The following is a 26,598-nucleotide window of genomic DNA, read 5'->3' as shown; positions in this document are numbered from 1 at the left end:
TTCGTACTCTCTCTCTCTTAAAAACGGCATTATTTATTTAGTGCGTATGTGTCTTTGCACATGCTATAACATAGCATGGAGGTCAGAGGAAAAATTGCATTAATTGGCTGTCTCCTTCCATTTTGTTGAGTCCCAGGAATTGAATTCAGGTCATGAGCTGTGGCAGCAAGTGCCTTTATCCACTAAGCCAACCCTGCAGTCCTCTTGTGTGGAGGTGCATTTTGTTTTGTTTTTTGTTTTTGTTTTTGTTTTGTGAGATAGGGTCTAGCTGTATTGCTCTGGCTGACCTGGAACTCACTATGCAACCCAGGTTGTCCTTGAACTCCTGCCTTAGTTTCCTGAGTGATGAGATTTTAGGTGTGCATTACTACACCCCTTTGTCATCATGAAATGGCTTTCCTTATTGATACAGCATCAATGTTCAACCACAGAAGCAACAACAGTAGTAGCATGTATGTGTTGCATGTATATACTTAGGGAAATTGACTTATACAAACACAGGAACTGGTCAGGTAGTCCTGTAATGCTCATGTGTCTATGAGTCTAATGCTGGAACCTGATATGGATCAGGCAGAAAGGAACATAGGAGCAATGTGGAAGAAAGCCTCGTCAAGCTAGGAGCCACAGTGTTAAGTTGAAATTCACAATCATGGAATGAAAACCTGGGTTAACATTATTATTGTCGGTTTTTTTTTTTTTTGAGAAAGGGTCTCTATTATGTAGCTCTGACTGTTCTAGAACTCATTATATAGACCAGAACTTCCAGAGATCCACCTGCCTCTGCCTCCTAAATACTGAGACTAAAGGTGTGTGCCACCATGCCTCCCTAACTGGAATTTTCTTAGGACTATGTGAATTTATTTATTCAATAAGTATTTCTGTATTAGATGCTGTGCTACAACACAGTACAACATTTAGAATGGCCTTCGAAAACCTGAGCCCTCAGCTTGGAGATTCATGGAGAAGTGAGGAGATGCATGCAGAATCATGTGTCATGACTGCAGGATTACACACTGTACAAAGCTCAGTGTATAACAGAACTAGGGCCAGAGAAAACAGCAAGAACATTGTCGGTTCTTTTTGTTGTTTGTAATCACGTTTTTCCCCCTTATTCTTCTTTTTTAGTTTTTGGAGACATAGTTTCTCTGTGTAACAGTCCTGGCTGTCCCAGAACTCACTTTGTAGACCAGGCTGGCTCAAACTCACAGAGATCCACCTGCTTCTGCCTCCCAAGTGCTGGGTTTAAGAGTGTCGTGCCTCCGTGGCGGGCTGTAATCTTGTTTTTAAGAAAACAAGTGATGCATATAAATGACTAGCTTTGTTGGAAGGCCTGTATGTAGTTCACTATCTGAGTCCTGAAAGAACATTCTGAAAGGTATTTCAGAACCTGTTTAAGTATTGTATGAGGCTCAAGACTTATATTTTGATTTAATCCTTTTTGGACATTCAGGAAAGCCGTATGCCTCAAAACAATGATCTTAATAAAGTTGAGAAATAATCATTATCAACGGGGGTCCTTTGCGGCCAGATCAATTTGAGAGAAAAGTACACATTATTTTAATTATCAATAGCTTCATGTGGCCAATAGTGTCCATATTGGATAGCACGGATACTGAACACACCTTGAAAACCTCTTCCACGCACTGACTTGATTCAGCTCTCAAGATCTGGTTCACCGTAATCTTTGATTGCAATTTTATCATCTATTCCGTCACTCCCTTTCCCCAGCACGCCCCACAAAGAGCGCGGCAGCCACAGAATAGTAGTCCTCCGGGGTTCCTAGAGGGGCATGCTCATCCCCACTTCCGGGGGGCGTGCGTCTAGTGGCTTCCCCGCTTTCCCAGGGCGGTTCGGGCAACCTTCGGAGCGAGGTGAGTGCCAGAGGGCAGCCAGTCGGCTTCGATGCCTTCCAGACCCCACTGGTCGGGCGGCGAGCCTCCCATATACCCTCTCCCCTCCCCATCGCCCCGCGTCCGTCTCGGGGGAGCCTGGAACCGTGCCGGGGCCACTTGGTAGGTCCGCGGGTCGCCTATCTCTCAGCTGGTGCCTCGGCTTGCGGCTTGCACTGATTGCCCTTCCACTGACGGGCGCCTCCTGTGTGTCGGTCGGTGCTGGCAGGCTCTTTCCTGTGAACAAAGCTCGTTCCAGGGCCAGATCTCAGTCATGGTCTTGGCTTACCCTCTTTTTTTTTTTTCTTTTTTTGGTTTTTCGAGACAAGGTTTCTCTGTGTAGCTTTGCGCCTCTCCTGGGACTCACTTGGTAGTCCAGGCTGGCCTTGAACTCACAGAGATCCACCTGCCTCTGCCTCCCGAGTGCTGGGATTAAAGGCGTGCGCCACCACCGCCCGGTGGCTTACCCTTTTTTTAAACACTCTGAGAGCACCAACCTTTCTGTAGGTTATCGTTTTAAAATCTGACACAGGATCTCACTAGTTGCCCAGGATGGCCCCGAACTCACTCTAGCCCAGGCTGACCTTGAATTTGAACTCCTGCCTCGGCCTCCCAAGTAGCTGAGCTGGCAGCCCTGCCTGTGCTACCAGGTCTGGCTCTGTGTAATTTGTATCCACTCTTAGATACATGTGTGTGCTTCTGTTTAATACACGCCCCTCCCTGTTGTTAAATTCCGTAATGGCAATGTCTTGATAACTGCTTAGCTCCCGATATAATGTCTGCACACAGTAAATATTAACAAATCTGTGAAAAACAGGCCCTCTTCTGATGAGCGCTTTGACTCTGTAATGGAGGCATTTCAGCAGAGGAGTCATCCAAGAGTGTGGACCCTGGAGGCGGACCTATAATCCCAGCACGCAGGTGGTGGAGGCAGGAGGATCAGATTGTTAAAGGCCAGCTCAAAGTATGAGCCCCTGGTTCAAATAATGAAACCAAACCAGAATCAACAGTGGCAGTCCATATTACCTCCCAAGCTACACAAGGTGGGACAACTTGCATTATATTGTTTCTCTTCAAACAGTTGAACTTACACTATAGCATCTGTGAAGACAGAGTGAATTGGGGCATTAAAATGGGTTGACAATGCTGGGATCGACTACAAAGGTGTATTGTTAATTATTAAGTGATCAGCAGTAACATTCTGACACATAATAACATTTCAGGGCAGATGCATTAATAGTAACAGCCTGCCTCCGCCAGTGGAGGATTGCCCTGGCATGTCCTGGGGGTTTCCTCTTGGTTAGAATGATGGCCAGTTAACAGAGGGGGGCTTGTACCCCAGTTCAGTGCCTCCCACCTCTCCATTGCCCTTCGCCATTTGCTGGGTGACACCTAAGCCCAGGTTTTCTGATCAAAGCAGTTACTGTCTATCCTCAGGGACAACTTGCTTCTTCAGATTTGTGTCCTAAGGCCCGGGAGTGGGGCCCTGAAACCCTGGAATGCCTCTCTCTAGACTTGCCTTCTGTGAGAGGACGGGAAGGAGGGTCAAGGCCCCGGGCTTGCTCTTATTGAATGTCCTTTGGAAGTGGCAAAAGCACATTGTGTGTTTGCTCGTTTGCGTCCCTTCTGCGCACTCTTGGAGTCGGCGATTTCCCTGCTTGTTTGGTGCTGACCTTGAAGGGGTCAGAATTGGAAAGTGATGGTCTGGAGGGTGAGAGCCTGACTGAGAACTTGGGCTGAGGGGATTCTGGGTCTGTTGGGACGCTCACACTGAGTTGCTTACTGCTGTGGGAACTGGGAAGCGCTGAGAGGGACTATTTGTGTGAAAGCATGGGAATAAAAAGGTGTGTTTAACACACCAAGCAGCACTACCTCCCCCCCCCCCCCCCAACCTCCATGTTACTTTATTGGCTCTTCCCAGGAGAGGGAATGGGACGGCAGAAAAGTTCAGCTGCTGAGTAAAATCTCACTGTGATGACCTGACAGGTTATGATTGTCTGTCTCCGACACTGGTGCTTTTTGTGAGCTACATCACTTACCCAAGGTCTGCTAAATGCTGTGGAAATGTTTTCCAGTTGTACTAGGTACCCGACAGTGTTGACCAGTGCCTCTTTGAAATGCTTGTTGTGTAGTCATGGGCAAGACCAGTAGTTCCATTAGGTGTGTGTATTAATTTATGTACTTATTTTATTTATGTGTGTCTGTGTGCATTTCTGTGCACTGTGTGCATTCTGGTCCCTGGAACTGGAGTTAACAGGTGGTTGTGAGCCACTATATGGGTGCTGGGAACTGAACCTGGGTTCTCTGTAAGAGCAGTAAGTGTGCTTAACCACTGAACCATCTCCAGCTAACCCTCCCCACCCAGGAAAGTGGTTTTTTGTTTTTTACAAGCTTCGAGGGAAATGCAGTTCCCTTTAACCTCGGCTCTTACAACCCCTTGACTGAGAGTTCTCAGCACTGACACATCTCAGAATCCTTGGTGGACTGTGTCACAGATGGAGTTATTGGGATCTGATTTAGGGGCATCTGACTAAGCTAGAAGCCATCCCACTCGCATACCGAGTGAGTGGGATGAGTACATTAAAAGAGGGCTTCCTGAGAGGTTTTTGTTTTAAAAAACCAAGCCAGAGGCACATGGAGGGAACAGATGTAGCATTCTTACTAATTGTAGATCCAGCTGACAGCCAGAATTGATGGCTAACTAGTGAGTGATGCATTGTGGAAACCTGGTCTGGCCCATAACATTTTTTTTTAAAGATTCATTTATTTTTTATTCATGTACATGTTCTGTGTACTAAGTGTTTGCAGAGCCCTTGGAAGCCAAAAGTGGGCATTGGATCTTCTGGAACTGAAGTTACAGACTGCTGTCAGCTGGATCTACTAGTAGGTACTGGACTTGATTCCAGATCCTTTGGAGGAACAGCCAGTGCTCTTAACCCCTAAGCCATTGGTCCTGTCTCCCAAGAACAGTCTTGATAGCACATTACAATCACATTAAGTATCAAAAGTCAAAAACAATAGCTGACCCTGATCAGTAAACACCGCTGTGAGCAAAAGTTGGTCAGAGGAATATAATCATCTTTTCCATTTGTGAAGACCACACTGATTACAATGTGGGTAACAGACTGGTGGGGACTGAGGGAGTTTGGGCAAACTGGTGGTAAGGTGTGTGGTTTGACACACAGAATAGTCAAATACGGTGATGACTGGATTTGGAAGGGCAGACTCTAGAGGGAGGAAATAAGCCAGTAGGGCTTAATGTGAAGGAAGGGGTTAGAGAGGACTGTTAGAGATATGTTGGTTACTGGCCACACAGCCACATGGATATGCCTGTCTACTGAAGACAGCCCCCGTTCACTCCCCGCAAGACACAGTTTTTCTGCCTAACCCTGGCTGTCCTGGAACTCTTTCTGTAGACAAGGCTGGCCTTGAACTCACAGAGATCTGCCTGCCTCTGCCTCCTGTACTGGGATTAAAGGCTTGCACCACCACCTCCCAGCCTGAATATAGGTTTAAGCTGGCAAGAATCATGAATTGGTTACCTCATGATCTTATGAGATACTTTATGAGGTATAATATTATGATTTATGCTGCATCTAAAGTCCTTTTGAGAGTTTCAAGAGAATTCATGATGAGAATGAGCAACTGTAGGCAGCCAGGTCTAGAGATCAGGTGATGGATAGTAGCAGAAAGTGAGGGTATGGAAGTCTTGAGGGATGTGGAGAGGGCCAGTAAAAGGAAGTGCTAGGACTGATTTTATGGGCGGCACTGGAAAGGAACTGGAGGAGCAGAATCAATGCCTTATGATTATAAATAAATTCCCTCAGCCACACAAGCCTGAAAGATAAGTTGTTCGGGCACAGTATTTATAATAAAATTGAGTGAGAGCTGATGAGGTAGCTCAGGGCTTATATTGCTCTTGCAGAGGACCTGAGTTCACTTTCTAGCATTTATGTTGTCTGGCTCACAACTGCCTGTAATTCCAGCTCCAGGGAATCAAATATCCTTTCCTAGCCTCTGTGGGCACTGCGTGCATGAGTGCAAACCCATACAAAGATGCACATCCATATATATAATTAAAAATAGATCATACATAGACACACACACACACACATATATATATATATAATTGAAGATAGATCATGAAAAAGAAATTTTAAAAATTGAGTAATATCATGACACTGGAATTGAAAAGCTAGAGATGTAACAGACCGATGATCACTAAGTGAAGAACACACATCCGTGTGCAGCCCTGGCATATGCTGTGACATGCCATGAACGAATGTGATGGCATGGCACATATCATGTTTCCCTCTTTGTTTACATTTTAGTTTATTTTGGGGGTGTGTGTATAGATGAGAGGAAAACATCCAAGGATTCTCCTTTACTCTCTGTTCCAGGTCATCAGGCTTGGTGGCAAGTGTCTACTGTGCCATCTTGTCCTTCCATTCCCCACCCCTCCCCCACAAGGTATCACTATGTAGCCCTGAAACTTCTTAAATCCTGACTGATTTAGTAAGAACAAAAGTAATTATTTAGTATTTCTCTCATACTAAAATTGAAGAGTTTGGGAGGTGTTTAAGAGACATGGATGGCTGTTCCGTTCTGTTCCGTTTTCTCTTACTATCATCCATTAGTGTTCCAGGATCTGGCATAGACTCTTAAACCTGGGTGCATAGAAATACCTGGGGCATTTACTAAAGCCATATTCCCGGAGATTCTGACTGAAGCTGTCATAGGGTCCATCCTCCATGGCTAAGTGAGCTATAACTGGAGGTGACAGCCATTAGTCTGCTGTCCCTAAACCACCACTGGCTTCTTCAGTGGGCCATGTCCTCTCACAGCCATTGTGTCATTCAGATCAGGTTCCTGAGGTTTCTCCTACAGGCAGCAATCCCTGCCTCTTCCGGTCCCTCTCTCTCTGGTCCTGGTCAGTGGTCTTTTTCTTGTGTTTACCTTCCTTTGATTTATCATGCTTTTTGCCTGTTTTTTCCCCCCACATTGAACTAAGAGACCCTGGGAAGAGAACTTTTAATGTGAGACTTCTGCTTAGCAGTCTGTATAGCACACAGTCAATTTTTAAGTATTTGTGAAATAATGAAAGAAGGGAAGCCATGACTTTTTTTATGCTGTGACTTAACAGTCAGTCAAATGATCTCTCCTTTGTGCATTCATGGACATTTCCTGTGACCCTCCCATCCAAACATTTTGCCATTACTAATTGGCAAGAATAACCAAGACTGGTCTGGGCAGTCAATTCTGGAATAAAAACAGCCAGTGACTGAGCATCAGGTAATCCTAGGTTCACATCCTGACCAGTTTAGGGACTTGGACAAATTCAAGATGCTTGACTTCTTCATCTGTAAAATATGGGGATGCCATTTCCTGCACAATGGTATCACTGAGACTCAATAAAATAGCTCTTGTAAGCTGGCTAGCCCATAGCAAGTGTTACATTTTGAGTTCCTGTCTTTGGGAGACTCCATGGCATGACAGAGCTAAATACTTGCAGAGTCCAGCCCTGCTGTTTATTAGCTGTGTGCCTTTGGGCATATTATGATGCTCAGAAGCCTCGTTTGGAGCATGGACAAAAACACAATTGTCCTTATGGGGCACTATTTTATCATCCCCAATGCTATCCCTAACGTTATTACTAAAGGTGGCATGATTTTAGCTATACTGAAATTTTGTCGCATGTTCTGAAAACAATCTTGAATTATCTATAGATTATCATTTGTATGGCAGTTCCCTTTTAGTTTGTTTTCTACACAGGCACTGTAAGCAGTGAGCTGAGTTCCTTAGTTCTGCAGGTCAGTCCCCCAGCCCCCAGTGGTACACACCCAGGTGGCCATCCTTCATAAACGTGTACATACATTCTGAGCACATGCTTTCCCTGTGTAACCTGAGCACTGTCCACCTCAGGGGCTCTTTGGATCCACCTCCTCTCTGCCTCAGCTAGGTAGTCTTTTCAGATTGTCTTGCCCAGGATGTTCAGAGAGGCCACAGCCTTGGCCTGTCATGCTCCAGAAGGACAAAATGGACTCAGCGTTGTGAAAGCTGAAGAAGAAAATGTTTGGCGGCGGGACTTCAGTCTTCAGGGAAAGCTACAGAGCCAGGAGGTTTTCCGCCAGCAGTTTAGACAGTTTGGCTACTCTGACTTCGCTGGGCCCCGGGAGGCCCTGGACCACCTGCAGAAGCTTTGCCAGCAGTGGCTGAGGCCAGAGGAGCACTCCAAGGAGCAGATCCTGGAGCTGCTGGTGCTGGAGCAGTTTGTGGCCATCCTGCCTGTGGAGCTGCAGGCCTGGGTGCAGGAGCACAGACCTGGAAACGGAGAGGAGGCTGTTACTCTGCTGGAGGAGCTGGAGAGAGAATTTGATGAACCTAAACAACAGGTAAGGTTCATCAGGGTTTGTGTTGGTTTTGATCTGTTGTGGCTAATAGAGGAGCCATTATGAGTAGCAGCGCCTCAGTGCTCCGGGAACTTAACCAGTTTCCTGTCTCTTGGTAAATGAATTATTCACCCATTAATTCAGAGTGGGGCGGGGTGGGGTGGGGTGGGGGGTGGGTCTGTAGTGCTTTTCTTTTTTCTCTAGTCATCTGAAGAGTTTTCTGGTTCTTTTGTCCATTGCTGTAGGGCGTTTCTCCTGTAGTCCATCCTCAGTCACAGTGCTGGTACTTGTTACTCTAGGACACAGCTCATGGCCATGAGATGATCTGCAGAGAAATGACACTCATGGGAACACAGAAGTCTCCAAGTAGCCCACAGCAGTCCCTGGAGAACCATTGCAGGAGTGAAGCCCAGGAGCCCCGGGGTTTCCAGGAGCGAGATGAGGCAACCCTACCATTTAGGGTTGAGGAAGGAGGTGAGGACTATCACATGTGCCAAGACTTTCTTAATGGCTGTCACCTGTACTGTCACTAAGTAGTGTGGGAAATCCTGCTGACTTTGGCTCAGCCTACAACCTGAATTTCAATATAATTTTTTACACTTGGATTAAGAATGAAAGTCTTTCATAAGATTTTCTAATGTGCCAGGCGGTGGTGGTACAAGCTGGGTGGTGGGGCACACACCTTTAATCCTAGCACATGGAAGGCAGAAGGAGGCTGATCTCTGTGAGTTCGAGGCCAGTCTGGTCTACAGAGTGAGTTCCAGGACAGCTAGGGCAGTTACACAAAGAAACCCTGTCTCGTAAAAAACCAAACCAAACCAAATCAAACCAAAAAACCCAAAAAGAAAGAAAAGGTCTTTCTGGTGCCATATTCCAAGACTGATACTGTTTTTTTTAAAGTATTTTTGTCATTCTGACAATGCAGTTTCTAAGAGTGACAAGAATATTGTATCAGTAACTAAAGTCTCATAATAACTTGGAAAAGGGAAAACTTAATATTCAAAATTGTCAGCTGCAAGCTAGATGTTGTGGCATACACCTATAATACCAGTACTGACTTGAAAGGCTGAGAGGTAGGAGGCTGCATGTTCCAGGCCAGCCTGGACAGCATAACATGATGGTCTCAAGAAGAAAAGGAGCAAGGCATTGACCACTATAGTATCACTAAAAGTCAAACTCTAGAACGTACAGGGCTAAGGTGGAAAGTCCTCAGAAGAACAAGTATGCAAGAGGTGCCATGTTTCATCTGCTCCTGCTAGGGCTGAGATCATGATATTGTTAGAGACAATATCGTAGCAGATGGAGGTGGAGACGTGCTTTGAAATGCTCAGTAGGCTAGATTCAGTAGAAGCCACCTTAGAGGACTAAAAGCCTGCCAGAAAATTTAACTTAGCATAGAATTTGCTGGGAAGCTGTCAAGGTGGACAGTTTCTTTGAAATTTATTGGAACATGTGTGGTTGGGTGTCCTGCATGCTGTAGGAATGAACACAAAGGTCTTCTTCTCCACTGTTCTTCCAACTCTCTCAACTGATAAAATGTATGTGCTAGCATAATGCCAGTATTATAGATAGGACAGTGATAAATTTGAAGTAAGGAGGCAATAAGTTGAAAGTATCACAGGTGCCCAGGGTTAGCGCCAAAAGGACTTTAAGTTATTGACAACATCTCTGTGGACAGCAGCCACATCAGGTTTATTAACCTGTTGTTACATCTAACTGCTTCTGACTTCGTTTTCACCAAGCAATCTTGTTACAGTCCCAGGAAGCTTAACTATATTAAGTCAAGTCTATGTAATTTACATTATTAATAGAGTTATACTGTATAGTTACAAGTGTTTGGCTAGTATGAGTCCACCTTAAGAGGTAAATCTGTTCATTGTATGTTGATATAATTAGGTATAAGGGTACAGAAGCCTGAAGGCCTAACCTTGGCAGTTCACCAAAGGAATCATATCAGTTATCTACTGAGGTTTCTTTGGAAACACCCACTGAACCTTACTCTACTTACCTACTCTGATACTACCCTCTTAAATACCCTGTGTATTAAGCAGTAAGCATATTAAAATGCATTTAAAAATGATCTTATCATATTGCCTTACAGGAGACTATCTATTAATACATAATAATAGCTAAATGTCTGTATTAGAGGTGTTTTTGTTTTGCTGTTTTGTTTTGTTTTGTTGAGGATTTTCTTTTATTTTTTCGAAACAGGGTTTCTCTGTGTAGCCTTGGCTATTCTGGAACTCACTCTGTAGACTAGGCTGGCCTTGAACTCAGACTTACCTGCCTCTGCCTCCCAAGTGCTGGGATTAAAGGCATGTACCACCACAGCATAGCATCTGTATTAGACTTTAATCAGTATAATGAGAAACCTGAAACAATGAACACTATAAAGAAAAAAGTGGTTTATTAGCTCGTGCATCACTAAGTTTCAAGCTGTGTTACTTTCCTTGGCTCGTTTCTGGTCAGGGCCCTTTCTGTAACATCATAATGTTGGTTGTGAGAGTACCGACAGACGTGCTCACATAAAAGCAGGAAGCAGAGATAGGCTTTTAGAACAATCCTTGCAAGAACTAACGAGTTTCATGAGAAACATCCCAGTCCTTTTTGAGGATGTTGCAGCTGATTGGGATCTCCTACTAGGCCTGCCCTCTTAAAGGCTCCATCAGTTGCTACATGATTGTACTGGGGACCAAGTGCCCAAAAGATAAGCCTTAGAGAACAAACAGCATGAAAACCATAACAATGTCTAAATCTTTTATAGTACCCATCCCCCCCCCACCTTCTTTTCTGTCTCTATTACTGTTTTTTTTCAGACAGCCTTGCTACATAGCCTTCACTGTCCCAAACCTGATACTCAATATGTAGACAAAGCCTGTGTCTCTGCCTCCTGAGTGTATTGGGATTAAAAGGTGCACGCCACACCTGGCCTTCTGCTTAGTTTTATTAAGGTCTTGACAGTTCTAACTACCTTTATAGGTTGAAGCTTTAGCTCTTATCTTAGTACCTTAGAATGTGACTGTACTTTTTGGACATGATGTTACTGTGTTCTTTGTCCATTATGCCTGCTGTCTTTTTGGGAACAGGAAAAAAAAAATCTTGCTTTTCTGATTTATGCATCTAAGGTCAAACTTTCTTTGGTTACACCATTTCACTTCATGTAGTATTTGTTGTTGTTGTTGTTTACAAGACAGCATCTCACTATGTAGCTCTGGCTGTCGTGGAACTCACTGCGTAGACCAGACTGACCTGGAACTCACAGAAATCCACCTGTCTCTGCTTCCTGAATACTGGGATTAAAGGTGTGCACCACTATGCTCAACAAGTGCACTATTTTTATGCCTTTATTATATACTAGTATTTTGTTGGGTGTTTTATTTATATATACTTTTTGAGACAGGGTTTTAGTATTTAACCCTGGCTGGCTTGGAACTCAGTATGTAGACAAGACTGGCCTCAAACTCAAAGATCTATCTAGTTGTCTTTGTCTCCTGAGTGCTGGGATTTAAGTTGTGTGCCACCACCTAGCTATTTTCCATAACTTTTAAAGATAAACACAACCTTGAATAAGTTGTCACTATAACTAATGATTTAACTTTCTGAAATCCAAGAATAGTACAAATTTCATTGTTCAGGTCTTATCTTTGCTGTCTCTAATTTCTCATAAGAAATGGTAGAAAAAGAAGCCAGCTTGCTCTCAGCTTTTGTTAGACATTCAGGATAATGCTGTATTGTTTCCAAGGTGTTGTGAAACTTGCATATGAGAAATACTTATTTTTATGTAAAAGCATTGCTTTTCCAAAGATGAATTAAAATAAGTTTTAAATTATTTTTTGTCTCAGTGCAACTACAGCTCTGATTCCAAAAAGACATGCAGGTAACTTGGGGAAAGACCTTAAAATTTGAAGTTAGCCATCATCTTTAATCTTGACCACCAAGTAGTAATCCTATCGTTTCCCATAGCTCTTGAAAGCTTCTGTTTTCTGATTGGTAAACTGCAGTTTTAGAGAATTTTCGAAGAAATAAAAATAATTTAACAGTTCAGACTTTACCCTTAAAATATTAAAATAATTTAATAAATATTAAAATAATTCAATGTATATTAACTGTCTCTAATAGTTCCTGCTTAGAGATACTAGAAATTTAGAAATAAAAGGGCCTGCTGTAGGATAGCTGGATTTGCCCTTAGGCAGTTGTTTGTATCCATTTTGACCATTTATATTTGTGTGGCGAATTACTAATACTTCCACCTGACCCAGAATGAGTAAGGAACCCAGAGTATTTCTTTCTAAATGCTTTGTGTCTTTCTCTACTGCTTATATTTATTTGCCCTATTTAGAACCTGCCAGAATTTGCAAATGCTGTCTTGCTCTTTCCTGCCCACCTCCCTGTGTCTAATACTTATCCCCCAAACTACTTTGTTAGATGTAATGCTGATCTACAACTCTTAAGACATCTTATTCCTGGTTCTGTATCACCTCTTCTCCTTTCTCATATTATCTAATCTAGTACCGTTTCTGTCCTTTCTGGTTTATGATTGGTAATACTGTTTGTCACTTCTAAGTATTGTTTTCTTGTTCACTACTCAACGTCGCCAATACTTATGTTCTTTGTCCATTTTACTCTCCTATAATCTTCTATATTGGGAAGCTAATTGTCATTTCCCCACCCATATCCCTTTCCCAGTCCTGGAGATCAAACCCAGGGCTTTGTGTTTGCAAGCACTCTGCTACTGGGCTGTATCTAGCCTCCCCTTTTTTAATGTGCATGAGTGTTTGCCTGCACGTATGCATATGAACTACCTGCATGCCTGGTCCCCACAGAGGCCAGAAGAGGGTGTTGGATCTCCTGGAACTGGAGTTAGAGATGGTTATGAGCTACCAGGTGGGTACTGGGAACTGAACCAGGGTCCTCTGCAAGAAGAGAATGCTCTCTCAAATCACCAAGACATCTCTCGAGACCCAGCATTTCCCAGTTTCCTTTGGTTTGTTGTTCCTCCTATAACTTTTTTAACATGAAAAAACAATGACACAGCCTGTTCACATTTTTAGATAGCAAGATGGTGGCTGACAAAGTATTGACAGCAAAGCAAGAAATTGTTGAATGTGTTCCAGCAGTGGCCGTGGCATCTCCAGGAAGACTTCCTAGGGCAGCTTCTCCAGTACAGACAGCTGAACAAACTCTGCAGTATCTGGACACCAATGAGAAGCAAAGAGGAAGTGATACAAGCAACAAAATGAGTCCACTTTCTTCCCAGGAAAGCTATCTCAATCTGGCAGCCTTTACCAAGAAACCCTCTGCAGAACAGAGCACCTTGGAGTGTAATGAAGGGGAAGGACTTCTCAGTCTAAACTTACATGGTACCATACAGCCCAAAACGCCCACAGGGAAACTGCTCTATGAGTGCTTGGATTGTGGGAAAGCTTTCTGCCATAGGTCAAAGCTGATTAGACATCAAAGAAGTCATACTGGAGAAAGACCTTACGCATGTAAAGAATGTGGAAAAGCCTTTGGTTTCAGAACAGATCTTGTCAGACATCAGAGAATTCACAGTGGTGAAAAACCCTACAAATGTTCTGACTGTGGAAAAGCTTTCAGGGGCAGCTCCGGGCTTATTAGGCATAGGAGAATTCATACTGGAGAGAAACCTTACGGTTGTGATGAATGTGGGAAAGCCTTCAGCCAGAGCTCTACTCTTATTCAGCATAAGAAGATTCACAGTGGAGACAAAGGCTATGAATGTACTGAATGTGGTAAGGCTTTTAGGAGAAGTTCTGTTCTTATGGAACATCAAAGAATCCATACTGGTGAGAAACCTTATGAATGTAATGAATGTGAAAAATCCTTTAATCAAAGCTCAGCACTCACCCAGCACCAGAGAACCCACTCTGGGGAAAAACCTTATGGATGTTATGAATGTAGGAAAATATTTAGGCACAGGTCAGGCCTTATGCAGCATCAGAGAACACACACCAGAGTTCAACTCTGTGGGTAAGAGTTGTGTAATTGTGAAATGCAGGGAATTCACTTTGAAGGTTAGACTCCACAAAAAAATAGAAGTTTCCCGACTGTAGGACTTTTGTCTCTCCAGCCTAGTTCAGTTCTGTAAAAAAATCCACACAAAAATGCTTCTATATCTAGATCTTGTCAATGAAGAATGGTGAAAAGACTGACCCATTTCTGAATGAGGACTCTCACCAATCTGTTCTTCATCCCATTCCTCACTCCAGATGAGCTGTCTTTGAGCACCTTCATGTAAGTCCATGACTGAGACACAGATCCTGCAAGATCTCTTTGTAAGGCGGCAAAGATCCCTGTTCAGCAAAGTGTTTGTGTCTGACGGGAGTAGGCATGTTTTAAGAGTTAACTGAACTCTGAAATGTTGAATTGAGGCTATGAAATGTCATGTCCTGAATCAGTTTAATATCTGAGGGATGGAAGCTCATTCAGCCCCCTTGCCAGTTCTTTCCACCCTGAGTTTCCTGTTGCAGTCTGCACCCTTATTTGGTACCTCCTGGGCTTAACCACTGGAAGAACAGACTTGGTCGCCGCACTCTCAAAATAAAGGGCTAATGGAATATACAGATTTATTGGACAAGTTATTATGGTGGGAGTATGACAATAACTGCCAGATAAATTCAGTGTTCTGTTGGAAGACATTTCAGAGATGCTTTACTTAATCTACGAGGTAACTAAAGATTTCCTGGGTGTGATATGTCATTGGAGACCTAAGATACAGAAGTTGCCTGGCTATTGGCAGAACAGAAGCAGAGTTTTTCATATGTACATGGCATGATGAGAAGAGAGGGTCTGGAGACATTCCTGTTTCTTGACTTCAATTCCTGCTGAAGTTTTCTTTGACCCCAGTTCAGAAGCCAGGTGGGTTTCTTTTCCTGTTTGTAATAGACTGAGTTGGATACCTTGTTTCAGGTCATAAGACCTGTATGATCTAGATGTATTCAGAATTAGCATGGTCAAAGAAACCCCTGTGTTTGGAAAGTCATACATGTATACCAAGGAAACAGCATAAATTGGAAGCTGAGGGACACTGAAGTCTGGAGTCTCCCTTAGCATTAGGTTTGCAGATGATAAGCCACTTGAGGGAAGTACATATTGAATCAATCTTCCAGACTCTACAAAAACTTCCTTGATTTAAATTTGGCAGTTTTAGTTAACCCACAATCACTGAAGGTAATTTACTTAGGAAAATGCAGAATTGGCGAGAATAGCTATTATGAATAGGGGAGGTAGGACTGGATGTGGTTTTCGCTTCCAAAGGTTGTACAGTTATCATTTAAGCTCTAACTTAAAGGGATAATTCAAATGGACAGTGAATTGCCTTTTCTTATAGATGACAAGTGAATGAATCAATGTTTTAAATATCATTAACCCTTTTTCTAATTGTGAGTGTTGAGAAATATAAATCATCAATAGTCCTATTACCCATAGCAAAACTAACTTCCTATTAGTGTTTTTCTGTAATCCTAATACTTTTGGGAAAAATCTTTAGTATAATTTTTGCTATTTTTAATACTTATATGTTCAATATGCACTCCAGTTGCTTAGTATCAGTATGTAATGGAATGTATTGTAATAAAACTGAAAGTTTTGCTTTTAAATCATTCAGGTAAAGGAACAGAACATGAGTGTAGTTGGGCTGGAGGGTGGGAAGAGTGTGGAAAAAACGTAGGTAGCACACTTAGTTTCTAGTTCCTGGGTTAAATAAACAGCACCAGGAAGCTATGACAGCCAGACTTTTAAGGTTGAGTTGCTGGAGCATTGGAATGAAAGTAAGAAACTTTTAAATTCCTGTACATACTAAATCCACCAAGATCTCCTCCCTCCTCAATCCTAAGTGCTGAGAAAGACCTTGAGAATGACTACTTTTAAATTATGTGCATGTGAATGCAAATACCTACAGAGGCCACAAGAGGGCACCAGATCCCCCTGAAGTGGAGTTACAGGGAGTAAACCACTCATTTTGGTTGCTGGGAATGGAACTCTGGTCCCATACAAAAGCAGTACCTGCTCTGAGCCATCTCTCTAGTCCCATGTTTTGAGTAATCTTGAGACAGGGCTTCATATGAAGCCTAGGCTGGCCCAGGAGATGGGACTTTCCTCTTCAGTTGTTCACAAACAGAAGTAGGTTTTTGGGTCACTGTCAAATGACTGACTCAGTCCTCTCTCAGTGTTAGTTGCAGGCTGTGGAAATGAGGGAGAAAGACAGGTATGAAGCTGATTTAAGACCCATGTGAGGCAAGCACTGCTTCAGACTGCCACTGGAGCAAGAGGAAGAAAAGCACAGAGCAGAGAGAAGGACATTAGTTATTTCCTCTCCGAAAAGGCTGTTGAAACTGACCATAAGATCATCTTCAGCTGCTTTAACATGAGCCTATAGCTGTGAGCTAACAACTTGTTTATGCCTGCTGAATTCATGGAAAAGCACTCATGACAGAAGTTCTCAGCCACAAATCTTCATGCAGCCAACTTGCACAGGAATTTAGAATCTGAAGGGGATTCTTCTAATACTATGAAGTAGGTATGTCTGCATTGATTTCATCAACCATGAAAGACCAGAGTTAAATTAGTTAAGACTTGAGAAAGGGATGTCCTAGAAGGCAAGGGCTTATTTTCACACCTATTTTGGGCCTTTATTTACTACCTGCTCTGCCTAGGGCTGGGAAATCTAGGGATTAAGCTTGAGGCCTTAAACATGGTAAACTTATGCTTTACAACTGAACTGTATTCTCTTGTCCCTTCCAATACAAACAGTATTAGATTTTGCAGTAAAACTTGAACTATAAAAACAACACACTACCTGTAACTTCATCACCCAGGAGTAACCAGTATAACATCTTGACATTGTATATTTCCATTATTTTTAATGCATAATGTTTTACACGGATCATGTTGTATATATTGTGTATTTAATATATCATGAATGTTTAACATGTTTTAACAGCTTGTAAGGATGCATATTCAGGGTTTCTTAAGTGTATTTCTGGGTAGAATGTCAAATTCCAAAGCAGTGCTTAAGGCTTCTGGCCAGAGATATGTATTCACAGACCATTAGCAGCAAGAGAGTCCTAATTTGCTCAAATCCTTGTTAATTTTATATGGAAAACAAATACCACCTTCACCCCTATTCCAATATGACTATAACTTGTAAGACTGGACATATATGTATTGTTCACAGACACATCTGTGATTTAAATGTTAATGGGACTTTTTCATGGATAGTAGTAAAGTGCTTCCAGAATAGAGTTCTGAGTTAAAATTCTGACCTTTTAGCTATGATAGCCTCCATTTCCTATGTGTAAAATATGATTTGTACTAATGACTAACACATACATAAAGCCCTTGGCAAATAACCATTACATTTCCTTCTGATCTATGTAAAGAGCTCTATGGTATTTCTCCCTTTTCTAACATCTACTTAACGTCTACATTAGACATTTAGTTCATTATTTTTATTAGTTAGTACATACTCACCTATAAATGTCCAAGACAGCATTACTTTTGTATCTTCATAATAATTATTTTTCTGTGTTTCTACATAGATTTGATTTTGGTAAGGTATGTTATTTCTCCAAACCATTAGGTCTTTGAATTGACTTTTTCTCCACAGTATTTTTGAGATGGGTTCCCATCTTGTAGCTCAAACTGACCAGGAATGCCTCATCCTTTTGTCCCACTGTTCAGAGTGCAGGGATAACGGGCTTCTTGAGTTGATCAGCTTTCCATCTTGCACTGCACCAGCCTTACAACACCCTTCCTGATGGGTTCCTCAGAAGAGGGAAAGACCTGACAAAATTACCCCTTTCTGTTGTTACTTCTCTAGCATCGTCCTTAAAATATTCAAGATACTAATAAATATTGCTGACATAAGACAACGTATGTGCAAGGCATTTGGAGAAAACACCAAAGACCAGAAACTGACAATGTTTTGAGCACCTGAGCAAGGCAATTGTGCTCAGGTAGAGAAATCATAATGGAGCAGCCTTAGAAAGAGTTGCTATGGCATCTTCTAACATAGCAACTCCAATACTGTCTAACGAACCCAGAGTCTGCACCTAGGCTGTCTCGTACATACTGCACTCCTACCACTCTCCCTGTAGATGTTTAAACACTGTATCAGGCTGTACCAGGAAACCACTTACTAGCCCATTCCATTAGACAACATTACCAAGACAAAGCTTTTCATGGTGCTGTGACCAAGGATTCTATCTAGGCTTTTATCTGTTAGAAACTTCTTCATAGGCTCATATGCACTTCTTGAGTCTGGCTGTAGTCATACTTCTCACAGATGTGATGCTAATTCTGAACTCAATAGGCAGTGTTCCATGTTTTGTTCCTGGTGTTAAAAACAAAACAAAAAAATTGCTTCCTTTATTATAACCTGGCCTTCCTTCCTGATTAACTCCTCATTCTTTTTTTTTTTTTGGTTTTTCGAGACAGGGTTTCTCTGTGTAGCTTTGCGCCTTTCCTGGAGCTCACTTGGTAGCCCAGGCTGGCCTCGAACTCACAGAGATCCGCCTGGCTCTGCCTCCCGAGTGCTGGGATTAAAGGCGTGCGCCACCAACGCCCGGCAACTCCTCATTCTTTATATCATTTTAGTTTCCTTTATCCAAAGTTCTTGGACAAGAGGGAAATGGGGAAAGTGCCAGGCAGTGGTGGCGCACGCCTTTAATCCGAGCACTTGGGATGCAGAGGCAGGCACATTTCTGTGAGTTCAAGGCCAGAATGAGTACCAGGACAGCCAAGGCTATACAGAGAAACCCTGTCTCAAACCCAAACCCCACTCCCAAAGGTTGTAATAGACTGACCATACTAAAGTGTCATTACCTGACTGGTAATTGCTGTTAGAATACCGTAGAAATGATCTTTTGTCATTATATTTCTAGTCCCTGGTACAAAGCAGGTATTAAAAAAAAACAGGACTGAGCACTTTCCTAGCTTGTGCCACCCTAAGTTCAATACCCAGCACAGACGTGGGGAATGGACAGGGCCCCCAGCTTGTATAAACTAATTTGTATCTTTTTCTTCTCTAGCTCATTTCATTTTGGGCCTATCTTGGGATCAACAAATCACTGATGAAACTGTTTCCTCATTTTACTTGAGTAAAAACCACTGAGTAAAAACTTTAGTTTCTTAGGCAGTTTCTCATGCCATCCATATTATCTCACAAACCTGGTACAAACAATCAGATGTAGTGACAGACAGAATGAAGCCTTTTCCATGACATTCTCATAGAAAATAAGATCTCACTATTACATTACTTTTTTTTTTTCCTGAGTATTCCTAATGTTAAGAGCATAGCTCAAAGTAATGGCCTTGTATCTTGTGGTAAATCACAGCAAGTTTCAAAGAAAATTTGCACTGCATTGGTTAGTGCTACACAAAGCAAGTTAGACTGACTAAAGACCATTTGTTTTTAAAACTACCTTTATGGAATCTTGCTCCAAAGTCAACCTTCTGGCTAATACAGAGGAAAATATACTATTTACCAGTCATTGTATTAAGTTACTTAACAGCATGGATTCTCTGATGGCGCATCAACACTGATCTGTGCCTAAAAGCCTTCCCACATTCATTACATATATAAGCTTCATCCCCAGAATGGATTCTCTGGTGCTGAACAAGGGCCGAGCTCCTTTTGAAGGTTTTGCCACAGTCATTACATTGATACGGTTCCTCTCCACTGTGAATTCTCTGATGTCTTATGAGGTTCGAATTCAGACTGAAGGCTTTCCCACACTCACTACATTCATAGGGTTTCTCTCCACTGTGTATCCTCTGATGGGTAATCAGCTCTGAGCTCTGCTTGAAGGCTTTCCCACATTCATTGCATTCATAGGGCCTCTCTCCTGTATGAATTCGCTGATGTCTAATAAGCTTTGAGCTCTGGCTAAAGGTTTTCCCACATTCATTACACTCATAGGGCTTCTCACCAGTGTGAATTCTCTGATGTATAATTAGATAAGAACTTTGACTAAATGCTTTGCCACACTCATTACATTTACAAGCTTTCTCACCTGTATGAATTTTCCGATGTCTAGTGAGGGCTGAGCTCTGGTTGAAGGCTTTTCCACATTCATTACATTCATATGCTTTTTCACCACTATGGATTTTCTGATGAATAATGAGATATGACCTCAAACTAAAGGCCTTCCCACACTGATTACATTTATAGGGCTTTTCTCCAGTATGGATTCTCTGATGTTGTGTAAGAGAGAAATGCTGTTTAAAGCTATGCCCACATACATCACATCTGTAAGGTCTATCTTCTGGAGAAACTTTCTGGCATGTTACAGAGTTTGTACTTAGAATTAAGCATCTTTGAGATTCATCGTGATGGTCTCTTTTTGCTAAGGATTTGTGTGTGAAGATCACTTGACTAAAACGACCCCTATGGAGAGGAGGGGGACTTCTTTGCTGCCACTCTAAATTGCTTTTGTGCTCACTAACACCTCTAAGTGAAGGATCCCAAGACAGTCCTGGTGACTTTTCTTCTGAAATGTCCTCATTTGCTGTTGTTTCATTATTCTTTGAATCTGAAATAGTAAAAGCAAAACAAAGTAAAATTAGTAAACCCCAGGATTTACATTTCTTCAGTTACTCTCAAGTCTTTCTATGTTCCACAGGTTAGCCTGCTACTTCTGGTCTCAAGGGATTCTTCCTACCCATCTTTCCAAGTAGTTGGGATTATATGTAATCTCCACTATGGCTAACTTAGTCACTTTTTATGTAAGGGAAAATAGAAGGGCCTACTTAGAAAGATGTCACCTGGGATCTTTTCTTTCCCAATGCTAAAGCCTACATCTTCCTTTTGACTTTCATCTTTTCTTTCTTTTAAGACTTCAACTGATCAATTGCTCACTACTTTTCTATTATTTTCAATCTCTTTCCAAGTTGACTTCCTATAATGGTTAGTTTTTAATTATCAATTCAACACAATCTAGAATCACTTGGGAAGAATGTCTCAGTGATACTGTCTAGATCAGGGTGGCTTGTGGGCTTGTCTGGGGGGGGGGGACGACTGTCTTATGTTAATTGATGTGAAAAGGCCCAGCACATTGTGGACTGTATCATTTCTAGATATGGCTCCTGGACTGTCTAAGAGTAGAGAAAATGAGTGTAGTAGTAGGCTTGTGTGTTTTTATCCTTTCTCTGCTCTTTACTGTGGATGTGACTAGTTGCTTCAAGTCCTTGCTGTCGTGACTGTCCTTCAATAATGAAATACAATCTATAATCATGAGGTAAAATAAACCATTTTCCCCTTAAGATGCTTTTGCCAGGGTATTTTATCATAGAAACCCAAAACAAACCAAGGCAATCCCACTTACAGCTCAAGTCCCTCCCTCCCTCCTTAAAAAGCAAGCTCCTTGCCTATGTATCTGTTGAGCAACCTTACATTCACAGTAGATTTCTTAAAATGGTTTGTCTGGAGTCATTCCCATTCTGCAGTCTGGTTTCTAGTTTACCTTCCTCTTGAATTCTGCTACTTCTACCCACAGTAGTCTTGTTCAGGTTACAACTTTTTAACTGTATATAATTGAATGGGTACTTCTTGGATCTTTTTCTAGCATGATTCTGAGACACATACCTTCCATTGTTCTGTTTTTCTTCTTGACATAGGGTTTCACTCTGCAGACCAGGCTGGCCTCAAACTTAGGGCAATCCTACAGCCACTCAAAGGCTGGATTAAAAATGTGAGACACTACACGTGACCCTCCTTTTCTCCATGTTGTTTTAGCTTTTCCTTTTGGATTTTAGGGTTAGTAACTAAAAAGACTATGTTCCTTCAGTCTACCCTGGGTTTTCATGTATCTCAACTGTTGAAACTCTCTACCCTAGATTTCAGTTACTGCTTATATTTAAGCTATGTCTTTTCAGATCTTCAAGTCTACCTTGAGACTGTCATACTGGATTTTTGCTTGTATGTGTACCCAAATGTACCATACCAAATACATCAGATTTTTTTCTTTTTTATAAACAGTACCATTATTAGCCAAGCTGTTCAAGACTGCAACTTGATCACATTCAGATTATTCTCTTTCACGAACTGCTTTTAATGATGACCATCTACTGCAATGCACTTTCAATGCTGAGAAATAGGATTCAGCTTGAATCTTCTCTCTGCCCCAGAGTAACACAGATTTCCTCATTCACTGTAGCCTCTTGGATTTCAAGTCTCTAATAAGCGTCTCATCTTGCCTTTCTCCAATCACTTCTATACTATCCAGCTGAGTTCTAAACCACAACTCCAATAATGCTGTTGTCTTATCCATTACTCTTCTACTGCACCCTTTACATGGAGGATGTGAATTAGTGGGACATAAAGGCTTTAACAACTATGCTTCATTTTCTCCTTTAGTTTTTCTTTCATTATGCCTTCCCTTACCAATTCTCCAGGCAAACTGAAGAACTTATAATTTCCATAATGGTTTGCATTCCCTCACCTTCACTACCTATTTACCTGGCTTTCTCCTACTAATAGTTCAAATATGGTGCCACAGGGGTCAGTAAAGGGTGTTGGATCTAGAGTTACAGTTGTGAGCTGCCATGTGGGAGCTGGGAATTGAACCAAGGTCCTCTGCAAGAGCAGCAAATGCTCTTAACACTGAGCCCCTCCACCTCTCCTGGAATCTCATACTAGGTTGAGATTCTCTGTGCTGCTGCAGAACCCACAGCGCCCACTTGTAGTCCGTAATTTACTGCACCAGGGTGCATCTGCCTTCCTCTGTGAACCACTCATGAAGGCCTGAAAGTTCCTTGAAGATGGAAGCGTACCTACTGTGGGACTGGCCATTTCTAGCGCTCTTCCATGTTATAAAACGCTGAAGGGAATGAATGACAGGGAACCCCATACAAGGGAGGATGACTGCAATTCAGAAGGATCACGGGATACAAAGCTGCTCAAGTGAGGTCCTCTGGCTTTAATGCAAGTGATGTTCACATGCAACAAGTTTATAAATGCAAGTCCGCATCTTCAGAACCAGAGGCCTCACTTACGTAAATTTGAAGATAAGTTTCTATTCCTACCACTTTTAGAGGAAAAGCAAGGTTTCCAGGATTTCAGCTGTGTCTTCAAAGGCCGGACTTGAATGCTTGTTGAGTCTTGGGATGCTTTGAGATACGTTAAATCTTTCCATGACACTGATGGTCCTTGTGGACTATCTGGGACCTGGAACCAGAAAATATGATTAGTAAAAATCTCAATTCAGGTAAATGAAGCCACTGCCACAGGTGAAGAATGGGTGGTGGAGATAGGTATGTGCTATTGTTATATTAAGGTTGTGGCTCCTCAGAGACATTTTAACCAGATAAGATACTACATAATCTAGGCTGCATTTTTTGTTTCAACAACACATATCTCTGTTCCCACCTGCTGCGCTGGATCATCAAACTCTTTCTCCAAATCCTCCAGCAGATTCACAGCTTCCTCACCACTTCTTGGGCCATGTTGTTGAACCCATGTCCTCAGCTCCTCAGGTAAGATGCTCAGGAACTGCTCCAGCACCAGCAGTTCTAGAATCTGCTCCTTTGTGTGCAACTCTGGCATTAGCCACTGATAGCAGAGTTCCTGGAGTCGACCCAGAGCCTCTCGGGGCCCAGGTGTTTCATGGTAGCAAAACTTCCTGAACTGCTGGCGAAACAATTCTTGGCAAGACTGGGTACTCCCATTCTGTTTACATTTCTCACTCCAAGAAAAACTATCTTCTATTTTTACTAGTATTAATTCTTCTTCTTGATCCTGAGGTTTTAACGTTGAAATTGCTCTGGATTCCATAGCCATCCAAAAACCTTAGTACAACTGTGTTTTGTGCTTGGGGAGGATCCTACAAGATATGGAAACATTATTAACCTACAGCATTGAAAGAAAAATCTCCAAAAACTTGTGACATTGAAAGGAATCAGGCGTAAGAATAAGTTGACACAATTTTAAGATCATACCCCCCACTGTGTAAAATTCTACCACTAATTACCAAAAAATTTTAGAAGTGTAAGAATGCAATATTAATATGAATTACATAGTGAGATGATTTCCTTTTCAACTATGTTTCAGTCCTGATTAAATTCTTTACTCCAGCCAGGCGGTGGTGGCGCACGCCTTTAATCCCCATACTTGGGAGGCAGAGGCAGGTGGACCTCTGTGAGTTAGAGGCCAGCCTGGGCTACAGAGCGAGATCCAGGACAGGCACCAAAGCTACACTGAGAAAGCCTGTCTTGAACTCTCTCCCCCCACCCCCCCAAAAAAAGAAAGAAAAATTCTTTACTCCATATGTAAACCAGAACTTTCCTCAGTGCTGGAATGAACTCAGGCCTTACACAAACACCCAACACTTTCACTTTGCTGCTCAGCTGCATCCTTGGCTTCCTTTGACAGTGCTGGGACTGGAACTCAGGCCCTTCACCATATTGGACAAGCATTCTACCCCTGGGCTACAACCCCAGCCACAGAAAAATTTTAATAAAATACAGGCTGCAGATTCAGAAATCCAAAGGTAATAATACTTTGGCAGATTTTTTTTTTCCCCTGGGTTTTTGAGACAGGGTCTATGTAGTCCTGGAACCTGCTGTGTAGATTAGGTGGCCTTGAACTCACAGATACCCTCCTGCCTCTGCCATGCTACTATTAAGGCAAATAACACCATGCCCAGCTTTTGGTAGACTATAATGCAGGCTTAATTTTTTTAGTTATTGTTTATTAGAGCAGGTAGTGTTGGTCTACATTTAAGGTAGTAACATTTTTAAAACTCACACTAACCATGAATTTGTTGAAATAAAACATTGCTGTATATTTGCCATTTGGTCCCACTAGTATACTGAGTTTTTCAACAAACGTGGAGGCACTTACTGTGTGTGGGCTTTTGTTCTGAGCCAATATTATAGAAAGGTTTGGTTTATGAATGAATTTAGTGAGGAATTCAGTAACGGTAAAATACTTAGCTTGGGTTAAAAAGAAACATGCTATTAGGGACGATAAGTCAACTTAAGCTCTCAAAAGCTGGAGTATTCTAAATTAAATTGCATTTAACTGAAATATGGTAGTAATCACGTACTAGCTTTGGGGGACACACAACAAACACGACCTGAAGTTTGGAGGGGTATATGCAGAGGCCTGGGTGCCCCTCCACTAGTGTTGAAACCCGGCCCTAAGCTCCCAAGGCTGAGCGTAGGATGAGAAGCTCCCCACTGCCCGGGGCCGAGGCAGCGGCAGCATCCTGTGTCCCCGATTACACATTAACCGAGCCCCGCTCCCTACCAGCGAAATCTGACCCCGTCCAGAAGCGCAAAGTCAGCTCCCTTCCCTGCTCTAACGGAGCAGGGCCACCCATCAACCAAGCCTGCGTCTCGGCGGCGCTGCAACTCTCCTTCGCCCCTGCCCACACCTCGGTTCCGTGACAGGGGACCCCACGCGCCGACGACACCGCCACTCCCCGCACAGCTAACAACATACCCACCACCAACCTGTCTTCCTCGGCAGCCCCGCGGCACGCACCCGCTTTAGCTTCCGGGTGAAAGCACGGCGTCGGCGTGTGCCTCGAGGGGCACCACCGGGCCGTCCAGCGGGAAGCGGAGGGGTTGAGGAACTCGCCGGGACGTGCCACCGCCTCCCCTCCGACCGAGCGCCGGCCCAGGAGCCGCCGGGCTGTGCACACACACATACACGCACCAGCCACAAAGAGCCGCGGCGCCTCCCCGCCCCTTCCGCCCGCGCGCACGCGCCTGCCTCCGTCCGCCCCGCCCCTTCCGCTCGCGCACACGACCCTCTGCCCCTCCCACGTGGGGGTCTTCCTCCCGCCTCCGCCCCCGAGCTCCTTTGTCGCGTCTGCAGCTTCTCACTCCCCCGGTTTTCCAGTTCCCTATTCAGATTTTCCCGTCGTGACAGCTGTTTTCCGTGACCCCCGACAAGAGTAAACCTACGCGTGAATGCACCGAGCAGGAAGTAGCGGTCCCTCGAGCTGCCCCTGGTGCTCGGCGCGGCAGCCGCCCCGTCGGTCCCCTGTGTGCACAAAGTCACTGCCCAAAGCCCAGCTGCCGTGACTCGGGCGCCAGACACGCCCTTAAAGTCGGGTTTCCTGTTGTTTTTTTTTTTTTTTAAGTGTCTGTTGTCCATGTGTATAAATGTTTTCCCTGCGTGTATATGTACACCATGCATTGCGGGCAGAGGCCAGAGGAGGGCGTGGAATCCCCCGGGACTGGAGTGATAGTGGTTGTGCACATCGGTACTGGGAACCCAACCTTGGCCCTCTGCAAGAGCAGCAAGTGCTCTTCACCTCTGAGCTATCTTCCCCAGCCCGTCTGTCCTCGTT

The 26,598-nt window shown here is 43.1% G+C and overlaps 2 protein-coding genes across 16 annotated transcripts; one reads left to right on the top strand and one right to left on the bottom strand.

Moving 5' to 3' along the window:
- Window positions 1-1,812: 1,812 nt before the first annotated feature.
- On the top strand, window positions 1,813-14,337 carry Zscan30 (zinc finger and SCAN domain containing 30). Of its 11 annotated transcripts, none has more exons than XM_042264172.2 (5): window positions 1,850-1,871; window positions 4,689-4,776; window positions 6,290-8,281; window positions 8,578-8,752; window positions 13,330-14,337. In XM_042264172.2, the coding sequence occupies exons 3-5, from the start codon at window positions 7,877-7,879 to the stop codon at window positions 14,271-14,273; spliced, it is 1,524 nt and encodes a 507-aa protein (XP_042120106.2). In that variant the 5' UTR covers window positions 1,850-1,871; window positions 4,689-4,776; window positions 6,290-7,876; the 3' UTR covers window positions 14,274-14,337. The 11 variants fall into 11 exon arrangements, with proteins under 11 accessions (XP_042120108.2, XP_015854168.3, XP_042120107.2 ...); XM_042264171.2 differs by lacking the exon at window positions 1,850-1,871 and adding an exon at window positions 1,878-2,932; XM_042264174.2 differs by lacking the exon at window positions 4,689-4,776 and having other exon boundaries at window positions 1,813-1,871; window positions 7,862-8,281.
- On the bottom strand, window positions 8,447-26,007 carry Znf397 (zinc finger protein 397). Of its 5 annotated transcripts, XM_076554821.1 has the most exons (6): window positions 25,754-26,007; window positions 23,667-24,120; window positions 23,324-23,465; window positions 20,314-20,832; window positions 15,066-15,171; window positions 8,447-8,603 (listed from the first exon to the last, which is right to left on the bottom strand). In XM_076554821.1, exons 2-6 carry the CDS (start codon window positions 24,075-24,077, stop codon window positions 8,483-8,485), a joined length of 1,299 nt encoding a protein of 432 aa, XP_076410936.1. In that variant the 5' UTR covers window positions 24,078-24,120; window positions 25,754-26,007; the 3' UTR covers window positions 8,447-8,482. The 5 variants fall into 5 exon arrangements, with proteins under 5 accessions (XP_076410936.1, XP_015854170.2, XP_042120103.2 ...); XM_015998684.3 differs by lacking the exons at window positions 8,447-8,603; window positions 15,066-15,171 and adding an exon at window positions 13,312-13,469; XM_042264169.2 differs by lacking the exons at window positions 8,447-8,603; window positions 15,066-15,171 and adding an exon at window positions 16,303-16,480.
- Window positions 26,008-26,598: the final 591 nt, after the last annotated feature.

Source organism: Peromyscus maniculatus, chromosome 19 (genome assembly GCF_049852395.1).
Source record: "Peromyscus maniculatus bairdii isolate BWxNUB_F1_BW_parent chromosome 19, HU_Pman_BW_mat_3.1, whole genome shotgun sequence".
Classification (NCBI taxonomy): domain Eukaryota; kingdom Metazoa; phylum Chordata; class Mammalia; order Rodentia; family Cricetidae; genus Peromyscus; species Peromyscus maniculatus.
Note: the sequence above shows the minus strand (reverse complement) of the source record. Positions and strands in the feature narration are given on the sequence as shown.

Bases quoted from the DNA above. Each gene is read 5' to 3' on its own strand.
- Zscan30 (XM_042264174.2), top strand. From the start codon at position 7,877: ATGTTCAGAGAGGCCACAGCCTTGGCCTGTCATGCTCCAGAAGGACAA. The intron at 8,282-8,577 runs GTAAGGTTCATC...TTGTTACTCTAG, and splicing joins TTGATGAACCTAAACAACAG to GACACAGCTCATGGCCATGA. The intron at 8,753-13,329 runs GTGAGGACTATC...TCACATTTTTAG, and splicing joins ATTTAGGGTTGAGGAAGGAG to ATAGCAAGATGGTGGCTGAC.
- Znf397 (XM_006980116.4), bottom strand. From the start codon at position 24,077: ATGGCTATGGAATCCAGAGCAATTTCAACGTTAAAACCTCAGGATCAA. The intron at 23,466-23,666 runs GTGGGAACAGAG...TTCTGGTTCCAG, and splicing joins TTGATGATCCAGCGCAGCAG to GTCCCAGATAGTCCACAAGG. The intron at 20,833-23,323 runs GTAGGAATAGAA...TTACTATTTCAG, and splicing joins TTGCTTTTCCTCTAAAAGTG to ATTCAAAGAATAATGAAACA.